Genomic DNA, 17,437 nt, shown 5'->3' on the forward strand with positions numbered 1-17,437 from the left:
GGTTTTCGTCCAGGATATCACTGGACTTGGCTGCATTCATCTTTCCCTCGATTGCAACCAGTCGTCCTGTCCCTGCAGCTGAAAAACACCCCCACAGCATGATGCTGCCACCACCATGCTTCACTGTTGAGACTGTATTGGACAGGTGATGAGCAATGCCTGGTTTTCTCCACACATACCGCTTAGAATTAAGGCCAAAAAGTTCTATCTTGGTCTCATCAGACCAGAGAATCTTATTTATCACCATCTTGGAGTCCTTCAGGTGTTCTTTCATGTGTCTTGCACTGAGGAGAGGCTTCCGTCGGGCCACTCTGCCATAAAGCCCCGACTGGTGGATGGCTGCAATGATGGTCGACTTACTACACTCCCGAAGCTCAGCCACAGTGATCTTTGGGCTCTTCTCCCCCGATAGCTCAGTTTGGCCGGACGGCCAGCTCTAGGAAGGGTTCTGGTCATCCCAAACGTCTTCCATTTAAGGATTATGGAGGCCACTGTGCTCTTATGAACCTTAAGGGCAGCAGAAATTTTTTTTGTAACCTTGGCCAGATCTGTGCCTTGCCACAATTCTGTCTCTGAGCTCTTCAGGCAGTTCCTTTGACCTCATGATTCTCATTTGCTCTGACATGCACTGTGAGCTTTAAGGTCTTATATAGAGAGGTGTGTGGCTTTCCTAATCAAGTCCAATCAGTATAATCAAACACAGCTGGACTCAACTGAATGTGTAGAACCATCTCAAGGATGATCAGAAGAAATGGACAGCACCTGAGTTAAATATATGAGTGTCACAGCAAAGGGTCTGAATACTTAGGACCATGTGATATTTCAGTTTTTCTTTTTTAATAAATGTGCAAAAATGTCAACAATTCTGTGTTTTTCTGTCAATATGGGGTGCTGTGTGTACAATAATGAGGAAAAAAAAATGAACTTAAATGATTTTAGCAAATGGCTGCAATATAACAAAGAGTGAAAAATGTAAGGGGGTCTGAATACTTTCCGTACCCACTGTATGTCCAAATAATTGTATTTATTTGTATAGCATGTGGTTCTTTCTGAGTGGTACAGTTTATTGTGTGGTCACTAATGCATCCCGATTTCCTGCATAAGAACAAGAAAGTAAATCCGTCTATCAACAGGGTCAGTCGTTCTGTCAACACCAAAACATTTCATTTATGTTTAGGCTAGCATTAAGATACAGAGATTGTGTATGTAAACTAAAAACGATAAAGCGAGAATGAGCCTTTTACATAGTCATCTCCCACAAAATAATAATATTTTATCCCAACAATTACAGCAGCATGACCATATCATCTCTCAGCCCTGCAATACATGAGCATCCTGCTGTCTGGACCTCTCCTTTCTCTGCAGTAAGAACTTGGTAGAACTGGCTCTTCGGGTTCTGAATAGACTCAATATCTGCTTTAAAATATTATCTACAGTTCTCAAAACATGTCCTACTTTACAGCTGTGAATGTGCTGATAGCTTTACTCGTAGCTTCTCCATTGCTAGACAAAGACTCAACAAAGTAACTAAAATGCTCTTGTGTGTGATATTTAGCCATCATCTTCCCATCTGTTGTAAATATCAGATGGGAGGAGAAGAATAATATCACCTCAATGTAATTCTGTTTCCATTTGTTCCCAAGTTGCTGTAATTTTTAATGCTGTTAGTATATAACATAATGATTGTTTATGCTTAAATCTAACCCTAATTATCACAACTGGTCCACCAGGAACAACCACCTGAATAATGAAAAAACTTAATAAAGTTAAAAATACACTGAAGACACCCATTAACATCCTTTCCAACAAAAACAACAAAACTAGAACATAAACACTTTATTTGTGAACTCAATTGGATGCCATACATGAACCCCTCACGTGTCACTCTGCTGTAACACGAGTTGTGACGTCTTGCTATACACTATACTGACACGTGTAGTTTAGGTGATATCGGAGTCTTGATTTTGTCCTGATTTTAAGGGAATAAATGGTTTAAAAAAAATGGGATGGCATATTTCTGTGCTAAGATGTGCAGTCGAGTAGAGCGTGTACCTCCTGGAAATGTATATATGCCAATTTTAGCCACAGGAAGAGGGGAAACAGTGAAGTTTCAGGAAGTGAGAAAAACAGATACTGTACATTTATAATGCGCTAAACAGTCAACTAATTGTTGAAATTAACGTGTAAAATTTCCCAGCCCTAAATATAATATAATATAATTATTGCTGTCTGTTGATTCAAATTTTTAACCGCGATTTTAATCACATACTTTTTGTAGTTAATCGTGATTAATCTCTGATTTTTAAAGTGCTTAAATCAATACTGTATATAGGTATTTTCCTTTAAAAATGCATCTTAGAATGCATTCATAAATCTTAGGAAAGAAAACAAAACAATATGTTACAATATAATGCTTTATTAGCATTTTCCAAACAGTATAAAGATAGAAATACACTAAAATAGCACCAATCAAGTAACATTAAACTTTTCCCAAAGTTGAATTGGGAGGCTGAATAAATGAAAGAACTAGTCCCCATAGGTTGCATTTTCATTGCAATGAGCATTAAATCTCTTAAGCATACATCCTCCACAATGTTAATCTGCCGGTAGACTGTAACTATCCACTTTGTTACAGCAATCGCATGATTGCATTAGGGCATCACCACTAGCGTCAAGCGCCACTTTGAACTCCACATGAAAACCAGCTGCAGACCAAAAAAGTCTCATTCTGCGTTTTGGTGATAGTTAAGACTTGAACTGCTTCTGTGGTAATTAAAATGCACCTTTCCTTGGCTAAAATACTTGATTTTTATCACAAGTTACATCTGGGCTTGTTTTGTACAACAAATAGTGTTAAGAGATCCTTCCTCCATCATTTGATCAATATTATATAATATTAGCAAAGAGTCAATTCATTTGGTGATGCAGAAATTTCACTCTTAAGCTTTAATTCAGATTTTAAATGCAGTTTGCACAATTTCATTATATATTATGAAATCTCACAATCTTGGAAGCATTATCAAGATCAGAGTTTTCACAATGCCTTTTCCCTAAATGTTGTTTGTTACAAAAATACAGCAGCTATATTTTCCCTAAGACAATCATGCTGTTTACTTTATTGTAAATAATGTATATATGAAATGTTCACAAACAACAGACAACACAGCCATTTATGAAGGGTCTATCTATCAGCATAAGTTAATCCTTGAGGATAACAGATTTACAATATAGATACAGTATAATTCAAAGTGTCAATAATGGTGTTGTAAAATGAGGTGTACAGGCATTGGCAGTTTTCTCAGGATTAATGTGAAAGATTCAAAGTAGTTCCTCTAAAATGGGCTATAAATATCCTCGTAAAATAGATATGTTATCTATGGATATAAAACTATAAAGCCAGCATAGTGTCATCCTAACTATAAAGGCTAATCAGTCCATCTTCCTAGCAATGTACCTACAGTAAACACACACAGCTAGGCAACACTCATCAAAACCGCAGTTTGATCAAGATGCACACAGATTCACACCATATACACACACATTCACTTCACCCCACACAAAATGATGGTTTTCACAAGAAACATCAATATATAAATCTCTACAGCTATACTGCTTTTACATGTCAAATGCCCATGCACTAACCACTGCACGACAGCTTTGGCCAAACACCACAATAAAAACACTAAATCAAACTATACTAACGTAAATTTAACTAACATGTAACATAACTTCACTGTGATATTTTAAAATGTAGTAATTATACACAAAGACTTTCAATTCTTGCTTTCTCTCTCTGCTATCCTCACTCTTTGGTTCATTAAGAATGAAGCAGCCCACAGTTTCTAGAAAGAGCCTCTGTTCTATGAATATTAATAACATTCAGAGAGAGAGAGAAGAGAGAGAGAGAGAGAGAGAGAGAGAGAGAGAGAGGCTGGTTGAGTGGGGAACAGATGGTCATTAGAAGATAAAGAGGGACAATAAGATGTCTGATGACACACAGAAAGAGGAATAAATTAGAATGGAGAATATGTAATCAAGACAAGTGGTTTCTGATGTATAAAGCAGTTATTACATGTGTTAAAGCACAGTAATACCACAGATAAGCCATTATCCCCCTCTCTAAATACCTGTCCCAATAACGGTTTAAACCACTATGCCAAGGCACGCCATCTCATTTGATCTCTGATCAGGAATCAGTGTTCACATTTCTAAATATTTTTCTCACCAGGGTCGGATTGGCCATCAGAAGAGTCGGGACTTTTCCTGCTGGGCCTGCGGGCTGCTAGCATGCTGATGCACATTATGATATAAACTGTGTAATATATATATATATATATATATACACACACATACAGTGCATCCGGAAAGTATTCACAGTGCATCACTTTTTCCACATTTTGTTATGTTATAACCTTATTCCAAAATGGATTAAATTCATTATTTTCCTCAAAATTCTACAAACAATACCCCATAATGTCAACATGAAAGAAGTTTGTTTGAAATCTTTGCAAATTTATTAAAAATAAAAAAACGAAAAAAATCACATGTCCATAAGTATTCACAGCCTTTGCCATGACACTCAAAATTGAGCTCAGGTGCATCCTGTTTCCACTGATCATTCTTGAGATGTTTCTACAACTTGATTGGAGTCCACCTGTGGTAAATTCAGCTGATTGGACATGACACAGTTAACAGTGCATGTCAGAGCACAAACCAAGCCATGAAGTCCAAAGAATTGTCTGTAGACCTCCAAGACAGGATTGTATCGAGGCACAGATCTGGGGAAGGGTACAGAAAAATTTCTGCACCTGGACTCTTTTTAGAGCAAATTGAGCGATCACGGGAGAAGGGCCTTAGTTAGGGAGGTGACCAAGAACCTGATGGTCACTCTGGCAGAGCTCCAGCTTTCTCTGTGGAGAGATGAGAACCTTCCAGAAGAGCAACCATCTCTGCAGCACTCTACCAATCAGGCCTGTATGGTAGAGTGGCCAGACGGAAGCCACTGCTCAGTAAAAGGCACATGACAGCCCGCCTGGGAGTTTGCCAAAAGGCACCTGAAGGACTCTCAGACCATGAGAAACAAAATCTGGTCTGATGAAACAAATATTGAACTCTTTGGCCTGAATGGAAAGCGTCATGTCTGGAGGAAACCAGGCACCGCTCATCACCTGGCCAATACCATCCCTACAGTAAAGCATGGTGGTGGCAGCATCATGCTGTGGGATTGTTTTTCAGTGGCAGGAACTGGGAGACTAGTCAGGATCGAGGGAAAGAAGAATGCAGCAATGTACAGAGACATCCTTGATGAAAACCTGCTCCAGAGCGCTCTGGACCTCAGACTGGGCTGAAGGTTAATCTTCCAACAGGACAACGACACTAAGCACACAGCCAAGATAACAAAGGAGTGGCTACGGGACAACTCTGTGAATGTCCTTGAGTGGCCCAGCCAGTGCCCAGACTTGAACCCGATTGAACATCTCTGGAGAGATCTCATAATGGCTGTGCACCGACACTCCCCATCAAACCTGATGGAGCTTGAGAGGTGCAGTAAAGAAGAACGGGAAAAACTGCCCAAAAACAGGTGTGCCAAGCTTGTAGCATCATACTTGAAAAACTTGATGCTGTAATTGGTGCCAAAGGTGCTTCAACAAAGTATTGAGCAAAGGCTGTGAATACTTATGTACATGTGAATTTTTCCATTTTTATTTTTTATAAATTTGCAAAGATTTCAAACAAACTTCTTTCAAGTTGTCATTATGGGGTATTTTTTGTAGAATTTTGAGGAAAATAATTAAGATAATCCATTTTGGAATAAGGTTGTAACATAACAAAATGTGGAAAAAGTGAAGCTCTGTGAATACTTTCCAGATGCACTGTAAATATACAGTTCTCAACTGGGCAGATAAATTAAGTTTTTCAAAATTCACAAGAGGGTGCATTAAATACATAAACCATTCAGACCATTATATTATTGCAAATTACATTCCTGGCTGTAAAAAAAAAAAGTGTATTTCATTTTCAACTTATGTGCATAAAATAAATAAATAAAAAGTTTTAGTCAGTCCATATTCTCAAATGTTAAGTCAAAAGAAAAATAAAGGGGAAAAAGCTTATATAGATAGTTTGCATGGTTTTACACTTGCACTGATTCCTACTACTCCAGACTCAACAAATAACAAACAAAAACAGCAAAATACCACATAGTTCTTTTATCCATTAGAGTGTATGTAGAGTAGCAATATTCACAGATAGCAGCGGTATCCGGCTGAACTCAGTGGTAAAGCGGCGCAGTCCATGAGCCCAGGCCAGGGGGCTGTTCAAACAGACTGAAACTGAACTCGAGGATCTCGAGACACACATTTCTAAGTTGAACATCTTTCCTGACAAAGCATTTAAACAACTCAGTGCTTAATCTGAGAAACGTTTATAAGAGAGCAAGATGCAATGGCTAAAGACCTCCACCAACTGCTCGGTCACACTGAATGCTTTTGCAAACATCCATTTGTTTTTCTATGTAAACACGCACAAATAAAATATAAATAAATCTCCTTTAAAATATGACATTATTGCTATACAATACATTTAATTTTTAAATAGAAAGACCCCATAATGTTTAATTCCTAAATGTTTCACGCAGCTATTTTTGTCACCAAATCTAAGATGATAGAAGAAAGAGAAAGGGGCCTTTCACACTGAATGCGCCCTTGCTATACAAAAAAGCTAGATGCAACAAACAGAACACAGCTGTCTCGAGATGCGTTTTTAACCATTTTAACTTGTCACATCAGGAGGCGCTCCTCCACAAGATTATGAACAACAGCGAGATGCTTCACAATGGTCAGAGATGTCAGTTTAGCCCATGTTTACATAGAAAAACAATTGAAAAACAGCACGAACAGATGCAAAATCTTACAAATAAGCTTGACTACAAGTTGCTAAGTTTCTTACGGTGGCCTTGCCTAAGTGACATGTGAGAAGAGGTTTGAACTGAAGTTCCTAAAAACAGACTAAAATTTTGTCTCTCAATCTGATCCTGTTGCTCACTAACTGCACCAACAGACTGCTACTTCTGCCTGATCTCAAAATCATATTCCGCATTTCCTTACGTGTATGGCTGCATTTCCAAGGTGAAATGTTTTGTTATATAATAACCCATTTTGTGGTGCTTCTATGAAACTTTTGACTCATGTGTCGACTCACATTTGTTGGTTATGTACTGTAAATGTTAAAATGTATCGCCTCATACAGTCATGCGCTATAATGAAAGTGTTTAGATGTCATAGGACAGCATTGTGTGAGAAACATTGTGAAATTTAAGTGTTTATTTACTGATAATCTGACGTTTTACTTGTGATTTGAGTTCAAGGCTCATTGAGTTCATTAGTTTTGTAGCGCCTCTAGTGTTCATTTATTGTACAACTAACTAGCAACAAAAAAATCCTTATGCAAAAATGTAGGTATACTAACATGATTCTATTGGACCAGGTTGTATTTATATCTTCATGTTAATTTGAATTAAATATTGCTAAATTTGTCCCTTGAAAACAAATGCTAACTAGACGAGCCTTCTCATGGAACAGTACTATTCAGCGATGGCTAGGTGATGGAGTTTCGTGCTGTTATCTAGTTTAAATGTTCCTGCCCTCCTAAAGGGAAGCTGCAGCCAATCTGATTGTACTTTAAGTTAGGCTACCTTGTGACAGTGATGTGTCTGTATGTCAGTCAAAATCACTGATGCCCAGCTACAAGTCTTTTCCCTCAATACCTCACTCTAACCGTGTGTGTGTGTGTGTGTGTGTGTGTGTATCTGGTCTGAGATTCATCAGCCTTTTTGCATGTGATTGTTCAAACCCTGGAGAGCTCTGTACACAGCCAGAGGGGTAAACAAACTCTGTGGCCTGAACACACACACACACACACACACACACACACACACACACACACACACACACACACACACACACAAAGTTGCACAGAAACAAATAATCTTGAAACCTAGTCACATATTATCACATTAATATACCTACATAAAAAATATATGATTTTTATGACTTATTGTACGTTCCACGGCACTTTCCTGGTGAAATAAACAATAGAGACGCTAAAACAATGACATTGGTTCCCTACACACAAATCATGAGTAAAACAGCAGATTATCAGTTTGTGAACACTTACTCTTTGCCCTGTTCCTCACATAATACTATCTTATGACATCAAAGCATTTTTTACTATAGTGCATGATTTTTAAGGTGATACATTTTAACATGCAATTCGAGACATGAGACGAAATTGTTATAGAAGTGCCACAAAATGATGCGGTGGCTTCAACAATTGCATTTTTCATCTCACATATGCTTTTTATGATGCTATCTGTTAGGCTTAGGTTTAAGGTTTAGGATAGGGAGGTTTTGTTCATTTGTAAACTCGAGAGAGCTTTAAAAGGATAGTTTACCCAAAAATGAAAATTCTCTCATCATTTACTTATCCTCATGCCAGCCCAGATGTGCATTACTTTATTTCTTCTGCAGAATGCAATTAAGGATTTTTATAAGAATATCTCAGCTCTGTAGGTTCATACAATGTAAGTATATGTGTGCCAAAGGTTTTAAATAAAAGACATTTATTTAACAACTGGAGGCATATGGATTACTTTTATGTTATGTAATTTTTGGAGCTTCAAAATTTTGCAACCCATTCACTAGCATTGTGAGGACCTACAGAGATGAGATATTATTTTAAAAATCTTCATTTGTGTTCTTCTGAAGAAAGAAATTCATACACATCCGGGATGGCGTAAGGGTAAGTAAAACTGGTGAGTTTGGTAAGGTGAACTATTCCTTTAACCCTCAAACCCTCATATGTTTGGGAGAACATTTAACTCACTTTTAGCGCCACACAGTGGACATTTCACCTCGGAATTGCAACGATATGTTCAAGGATCCATATATTGTCATTTTGCAAAAATGTCACCACAGTCACATAAATCTTTTCATCTTGTTCATAAGTGTTCCATTCCTCACAAAGAAGCAGAAACCTGCTGAAAAGTCATATTAAACAGCCTCAGCTGGTTTGCTGGACTAAGCTGGATTTAACTGGTCTCCCAGTGCCCAAAACAACACTTAAACCAGCAAAAGACCAGCTGACCAGTCTGGGAGACCAGCTTAGCTGATTTAGAATGTGGGTTTTTCCACAAACACACACACACCCACCAGTAGGGGGGTATAGAAAGTTATTACTGTCTCGCATACACACGCCAAAAAACAAAAACAAACAAACACACACACAAAGTAAGTAGAGCATATCAACTTTATCATTGTGAACCCAATGATAATGTGTATGTGTGTGTGTGTGTGTGTGTGTGTGTGTGTGTGTGTGTGAGCAGTACATACACACACACACATCATCACACACATCTACAACACACACACACACACACACACACACACACACACACACACACACACACACACACACACACACTTAGCAGATTGTACCATAATCATTGTGTCTCCTTTCGTACTGAAAGATAACAAATACTGGCTCTACTCAGAACTCACTCACAGACAGTGTCCTCTAAAATCAATTATATAAATATATGCTCTGATCTATAAATGGTCCTTTCATGCTTTTATGAGATTAGTATTTGATTTGTGTTGTGTAACAAATTCCATTGTGCATGGAGGGGCCATCACTTTTATTTAGTCAGAACAGGCCCTGACCATGATATTAAATACATCCCCGTTCTAAGCGGACCACGATATTAAATACTTCCCCATTCTTAAAGTGATATTTCAGACAAAAAATAAATATTCTGTTATCATATACTCGCCCTCAAATCCAATTTACTGTCTTTCTTCCATCTTAGAAAGTAGAAGTTTAGCAGAATGTCCGAGCTGCTCTCTTCTATAAAATTAAAGTGGATGGGAACTGTGGCTGTTAAGCTCTAAAACAGACAAAAATCACTATAAAAGCCTCATAAAAGTACTCCATATGACTCATGCACTATATACAAAGTGTTGTGAAGCTATACATCAATGAGTGATTAACAGACCGAAATTTACGTTGCGAACAATTTAGCCTGACAGCCATGATCACCAGTCACTTTCATTGCATGGAAAAGAGCATTCGGCATTCCACTATAAATACCTCCTTTTCTGATCCTGAAAGAAATTCAGGTGGGTTTTGAAACGCATGAGGGTGAGTAAATGATGATGCATTATTCATTTTTGGGTGAACTACACCTTTATACAAAAATTACAACAAGATGTGTGTTTATTACAGATCTGATTGTGGCTACAGTGTGTGAACTGTTCACCTGCAGTGTGAGAGAATATCTGATCTGAATTCTACTTGCGATCTGACTCTAAACACATTAACTCAGATCAGGTTGATATTCTATTTAAACATGGCAGGAATTATAGCATTCCTGTCAACAGTCTTCCAATACCATCTCCAGAATGTAAGCAAACTGAAACAGAAATACATCATTACCAAATGGAGAAAAAAAGTATAATTTTTCAATTATTTTCAAAGCTATAGCCAAGCACTTCAAAGTTCAAAGTTAAGCTGTCTCTAGCCTTATAAAAAGTACTGTGGTGGTACTATATGATTCCTTGATGGTATCAGTTGACAATACAATGACACTTTGATATACTGTATCCCATGGTCCTTAAAGTTATAGTTCACCCAAAAATGAAAAATCTCTCATTTACTCACCTACATGCCATTCCAGATGTGTATGGCTTTTTTTCTTCTGCTGAACACAAATTAAGATTTTCAGTTCTGCATGTTCATACAATGCCAGAATGGTGGCCAGAATTTTGAAGTTCCAAAAAGCACATTAAATCAGCATAAAGGTAACCCATACGACTCCAGTGGTGATATCCATATCTTCTGAAGCAATATGATAGGTGTGGGTGAGAAACAGATCAATATTTTATCTTTAAATCTCTATTTTCACTTTCACATTCTTCTTATTTTGTTTTTGCAGATTCACATTCTTTGTGCATATCGCAACCTACTGGGAAGGGAGGAGAATTTATAGTAAAAAAGAGCTTATATATTTATCTGTTGATATCGCTTCTGAAGACAAGGATTTAACTACTGGTGTTGTATGGATTACTTTTATGCTGCCTTTATATGCTTTTTGTACCTTCAAAGTTCTGGCCGCCATTCACTTGCATTGCATGTACCTACAGAGCTGAGATATTCTTCTAAAAATCGTAGTCATAAACATCTGTGATGGCATGAGGAGTAAATTATGAGAGAATTTTCATTTCTGGGTGAACTATCCCTTTAAATGTCACTATAGGGTACTTCAAAAATAACATGTTATAATCGTTGTGGTGGTGTCCAACATATTGCTTTGTTTTGTCCCTCCCATGTCGTTTTATGGTAATACCATGGTATTTGCAAGGGTGAACTGAAAAATCATTGACAGTTTATAATGTAAACATGAATTATACTTTATTCACAGTGTTTGCTATGGAATACAAAGTACAGTGAGGTCCCAAAAAGCATTTGGACATTAAAGCCACACTTAAAATTGATGTCATTGCATTATATAACAAAATATCAAATCCAAGGGCGTAGGTTTGGTTTGAAAGTTGGTAGGGACATATTGCAAGGAGGAAACTATTTAAAATGTTGGTCTTAAGAAAATGTGAGAAAGTCTGGAAATATAGGCAAAATAACATTATTTCCTCATATAATTTCCTATTTCTCTGCCATACCACATTAAATAAAAGCCTGTTTTTTTTCCTCTGCTTTTTCTGAGAAATAAACAGGTTTAGAACTGACCACTAGGGCTGCATGATATGGAGGAAAAAATGTGATATGCGATAAACTTGTTGGGTTATGTGAAGGCAATGTGTGACTTTATGATATTGCTGCTCGAATGTCTAAGTGACATTCTGTAATCCAGCATTTAACAAATGGAAATCTACACAAGCACATGAGCAAATGACACATCAATATAAACAAACATTCTGATTTTCTGAAAGTTTATTTCTGAAGGTTATTTTTCTCCATTAAGCAACATCTTATGGAGTTTTGTGTTCTTTGGCACAGTCGCCTTCAGCTTGCTCACTGGGGTTCTAAATACAATTACTAAATAATTACTTATTTTTAAACACAATTCACAGTCATATTTAATCAAACTACACAATGATGACCCTAAGACTTTATATATATTACAGTGTTATCTTCTGCTAATGCCGGATCTTCTGTAAAGCTGCTTTGAAACGATGTGTGTTGTGAAAGGCGATATACAAATAAAAATGACTTGATTTGAAAGTTGATAGGGACATGTGCGACAACATTCCTACCTAAATCTACACCTATGATCAAATTAAATGGCATCTGTGAAAACATTATGCTCAAGCTTTTCTCTGAACTAACTTCACTTTTCTATGGCATTTCTTGCATTTACTTTGTTTAATCACTTAAACCCTAACAAACTTGTTTTTGGGATATGTTTTGCTTGAAAAAGCTATAAAAAGCTATTGCATTTTTTAAATTGATTTTTGATATAAATCCTGCATATCTGTAGTTAAAGCCTTGTATTTGACATTTTTAAGTGTGGCGTATGTGTTTATATACTTTTTGGAGCCACTGTGTGCTTCCACACACCAGTTCTATTTCCTTCATTTCTGGGTTTTGACCTTTAATGAACACTTTTTTATTTTTTTACAATTTTGATAAAAGATGCCAAAACAGGTATTGTGCATTAATATGCATAATACGCATCATCAAAATATATGGTAGTCATTACAGCATCAGTGGCTTCCATTCACAATAACACATCAGGATCACTAAAAAACACTAATTAATCTAATGTGAGATTAAAAGAATTAAAATGATTTCAACAATCTTGTCATTCATTCATTCATTCATTCAGCCCCAACTGTGTTTCATTCATCATACCTTGACGCTGGTTTTGCTGGTCTGCGTCTCGGCCTCTATGCAGATGTGGCCACCGCTGTTTTCAATCCGCTCCTGGTGAGAGTTTGTCCGTGTGTGCCTGCTCTGGTACGCGATAACGGAGGGGATGGTGTCCGCCGCGTCGGTCTTGATGAAGAGGCCGTGCAGGGTGGTCGCGGTGCCCTGCGAGATGGTTGTGGTCTGGTGCGGCGAGTTGGACTCGTCCGAGTCTCGGCAGTAGATCACCCCGCTCTGCGAGACGTGGATGCTGGGAGCGCAACCCATCGTTCCCCGCTGCGTAAAACTCGGAGGAACGGATGTCAACTCCCGGGCCGCTGTCACGCCACCGTTCCCGCGGTACATTGGCCGGTGGGTTCCCCGCTCAGCTCACCCCACTGCCCGCCTCCCGTTCCGTAGGTTCGCGTCAAGGAGAAACTGAAAGGAGATCTTCCATCTTCACGCTCCCGTTAATTCACGCGCAATGCATGATGCTTCCTCTCTCGCCGCTTTATTTATCAGTGATCAAATCAGATCGATGACACCTCGGCTGTCCAACAGTAAGCGCGGTGCGCCGGTGCCATTTCACATTTTGGAAAATAACCACGAATGTCACCCTGATCTCACCTCTGCGTAAGGTCCTAAAGGTTTAAGCTTCTCAATATGATCCATTTTCTCGCAGAACTGATCATTGGTATGCTCATCACGACATCAGAGCTCTTAAATAACGGACGAGTAACGCAACGCATTGGACAGACAGAGCGAATATGTCTCACTCAAACTCACATTCACGATCCTCCTTTAAGACACATTAGCGTCATTGGTGACAGACGGACACAGACGTGACGGCCTCTTCTCATAATCACGTGTATATCTTTCTAATTGTTAATCCATTCTAAAAGTCATCTTGAGGTGTTTGTAGTGTAAACAAAGACATTTAGTAGAGAAAAGAGTGCTATTCACAATTGCAATCCTATTTCAAAGCTTAAAGGCAACAATAAGCAAATGCAAGAGTAGCCTAATGATTCTCTGATGTACAGTATCCTCTTATTTTGAATAAGCACATACCTTGGAGTCTTGGCTCCATAAAAAGCTATGAGCTTTTAATGCTCAGGAAAAAAGATGCAGTTCATTTAACACACATTTACCATATAGCAGGGCCCGTTGTCACACCATAGAGGTAACTTGTCACAATGGGAACCTGCCTTGAAATACCTATTAGGCTATAGGTGATGATAATCACAAAATGGAAAGATATCATCCAATTTATAGGCCTGGTTGATATGTATCAGTCTATCAATAAACAAGTGTGTGCATTTGACTTTTGTCATAATGCATCAAAACTTTTTTAAAGGGATAGTTCCCCCAAAAATGAAAATTCTCTCATCATATACTCACCCTCGTGCCATCCCAGATGTGTATGACTTCGTTTCTTCTGCTGAACACAAAGATTCTTACCAGAATATCTCAGCTCTGTCAGTCCATACAACGCAAGCGAATGTTGGCCAGAAATGTGAAGGTCCAAAAAGCATATAAAGGCAGCATAAAAGTAATTCATACTACTACAGTAGTTCAATCCATGTCTTCAGAAGCAATATGATAAGTGTGTTTGAGAAACAGTTCAATATTTAAGTCCTTTTTAAATATAAATCTCCACTTTCACTTTCACATTCTTCTTTTCTTTTTGGCGATTTACATTCTTTGTGCTTATCGCCACCTACTGGGTAGGAAGGAGAATTTATCGTACAAATAACTTTAATGTTATTTCTCACCCACATTTATTACATCATTTCTGAAAACACGGATTAAACCACTGGAGCTGTATGGATTACTATTATGCAGCCTTTATATGCTTTTTGGACCATCAAAGTTCTGACCATCATTCACTTGCATAGTATGGACCTACAGAGCTTAAATATTCTTCTAAAAATCTTTGTGTCCTGCAGAAGAAAGTAAGTCATACATATGGGATGGGCATGAGGCTGAGTAAATGATGAGAGAATTTTCACATTTAGGTGAACTATACTTTTAAATGTACTGAGTTCATCCATCCAACTTCTAAAGCCGCTTGCCCTATGTAGTGTCACGGGTAGTGCTGGAGCCTATCCCAGCTGTCTCAGTCCAAAGGCAGGGAAACACCCTGGACAGGTGGCCAATCCATCACAGGGCTAACACACAGACATACAAATTCCATCTCTAAATCTCACCTGCGGGCAATTAAGAATTTCTAATTCACTTAACCTGCATGTTTTTGTTTTTTTGTACTGTGGAGGAAACCAGAGCACCTGGAGGGAACCCTTGCGAACAAGGGGAGAACATGCAAACTCCACACAGAAAGGCCCTCGGTGAGCTGGGACTCGAACCAGGGACCTTCTTGCTGTGAGGCGTCAGTGCTAACTGCAGGTTCAAAAACAATTATTTTATTTGAAATGTTTCCATTGCTAAGTGTTTCTTTCAAGGAATGTGCTTATGAAGGACTACACTGACTTTTTATTATGTAGAAGTTAACTCCACATATTCTTGCATGGGCAGAGAAAATTGTTTCGGCTTTTGTCAGTATTGCCAGGCATTTTATAATACACATGTCCTATACACGTGTTTTCTAAATGTTCTAGTAGTCACTCATGCATGCAGGATTTTACTGTACGTGTGACATTGCAGATCCTGGAAATGCCAATAACATCTCAGAAACACCATTATCATAGACTGTAAATAAAATAGAATTCATGCGCCTGTGCGTCTGAGAGCAATTAAAGTGGTTTTTTTTTTTATTCAGGCTGCAATATTATACTTATACACCCTTTCAGTATTACAGTAGCTGATCCATTATGCATACACTGTCCATGTAAGAATGCCAGATATTTTTAATTTTGCCATTCTTAGTAGAATTAAAAAGTATAGAAATTTCACGCAGATTAGATTCGTTTTAAAAAATGAATATTTTGTCATTTTCAACTGAGCAGGAGGCTCTTGATTGAATGAAGTATGTGTTGTAATCTTTACCTAAAGGAATAGTTTACCAAAATAATAATAATAATAATAATAATAATAATAATACAAATACAAAATGATGCCATTTCTTTCTTCTGTGGAACAACAAAGGAGATGTTAGGCAGAAGGGGCTGACAGCCTCAGTCTCCGTCCACTTTCATTACATAGATAGAACATGCAATGAAAGTGTATGGTGACTGAGGCTAACATTCTGCCTAACTTGTGTTCCACTAAAGAAAGTAAGTCATATGTGTTTGGAAAACTGATGACAGAATTTTCATCTCTGGGTAAACTATACATTTTAACAAAATCCCAAAGTCTCGTTCAACTGATCTAGATCATCTGCATCAAAACAAATAAGCTTCATCTTGTCTCCACAGCTCATGGTTTTTAACCTTCCATCGTGTTGCATTGATTGGTGAGCTGACCTTTTGCTTTCCAATACAAAGCGACACACATGACTGCCCTCTGGTGGAGAACTTGACCATCGTCCAGGTGAAGTGACAGCAATTATTATGCATCGAACCTTGGAATGTAGCAACATTTAGCGGCAATAGAATGTTCAGTGTCACAGTGTATCCTTCAATATATTGTAACATTCGCCTACGCTATAAACAAGCCTAGATTACAGACCACGACAACTATGCCTCAATAGAAACCCAACAAGCTACATAGAACAAATGGGTACTTGAGAGATAAAAAAAAAAGAAGAAGAAAAAAAAAAAACACTTGATATTCACTATTAAGCCATAATTAATTGGAATACACTGTTACTATGTGAACAAATTTAACGCTCGTGCATATCACCGAACAAAAGACATGAAGTTTTCCCAAGCAGGGCAGGTTGAGCCTTGAATCATTAAACCCTAGTATAAATGAGATTTTACAGACACACTAAAATAGTACGAACCTGGTGACATTGATCCTTATTGCCGTTTCAAAACTGTCCCATTGATTAAAGTTGAACTTGTTAAACTTCTCTGTCTAAAATAGAAACACCTAGTTATGAAACGACCTTCGAAGGCCGGATGAAAAGCAAACAACCCGTGTTTTATTGGAAACTCTCAACGTGGGCTGTGATTCGAAGCTTTTGAGTATATAAGAGTGAATCTCACCTCTCTTCGGGGTCCGTTGGACAGCTGATTCTCGGTAACCGCGCTCATCTCTCCGAGTCCTCCGGGTCCAAATTCAGCGGTTCGGTTACATGAAATCCCTCTTATTTATAGATAAAACAACACCGAAAGCACATTTCGACAGCTATTCGCTCCACCCGTTCATACTGACAGTCGAGGCTGTCTGGGAACTTTTTGAGGTTGTAGGTAGGCGAAGTTTCTCTGAACTTTTTCAACTACACGAATAGCGCTCACAAGTGCGAAAATACGAGGTCCTAGCGCCGCCGGATCAACTCTGAGCACAATACATGATCCTTGAGTAATCATGCTAAATCAATTGCCATTATATCAAACACAGTTGAAAGCTATTTGGTTATTTTTGAATTGCCACTGTATGCAATAGACTTGCATGTCTT

At 38.1% G+C, this 17,437-nt stretch overlaps 1 protein-coding gene across 2 annotated transcripts in view; it reads right to left on the bottom strand.

Annotated features, from left to right (window-relative positions):
• Positions 1-17,202, bottom strand: part of LOC127627623 (high affinity cAMP-specific and IBMX-insensitive 3',5'-cyclic phosphodiesterase 8B-like) — a 64,691-nt gene extending 47,489 nt beyond the window's left edge. The window contains exon 1 of one of the 2 annotated variants that reach the window (XM_052104084.1): positions 17,025-17,202. In XM_052104084.1, coding sequence (XP_051960044.1) covers positions 17,025-17,072 — 48 coding nt within the window. In that variant the 5' untranslated portion in view covers positions 17,073-17,202. Of the gene's footprint in view, positions 1-12,924; positions 13,722-17,024 lie in introns of those variants that run through there. The other variant, XM_052104083.1, reaches the window with a different exon arrangement.
• Between the last annotated feature and the right edge of the window lie 235 nt (positions 17,203-17,437).

The sequence above is a fragment of the Xyrauchen texanus genome, chromosome 34, assembly GCF_025860055.1.
Source record: "Xyrauchen texanus isolate HMW12.3.18 chromosome 34, RBS_HiC_50CHRs, whole genome shotgun sequence".
NCBI lineage: Eukaryota > Metazoa > Chordata > Actinopteri > Cypriniformes > Catostomidae > Xyrauchen > Xyrauchen texanus.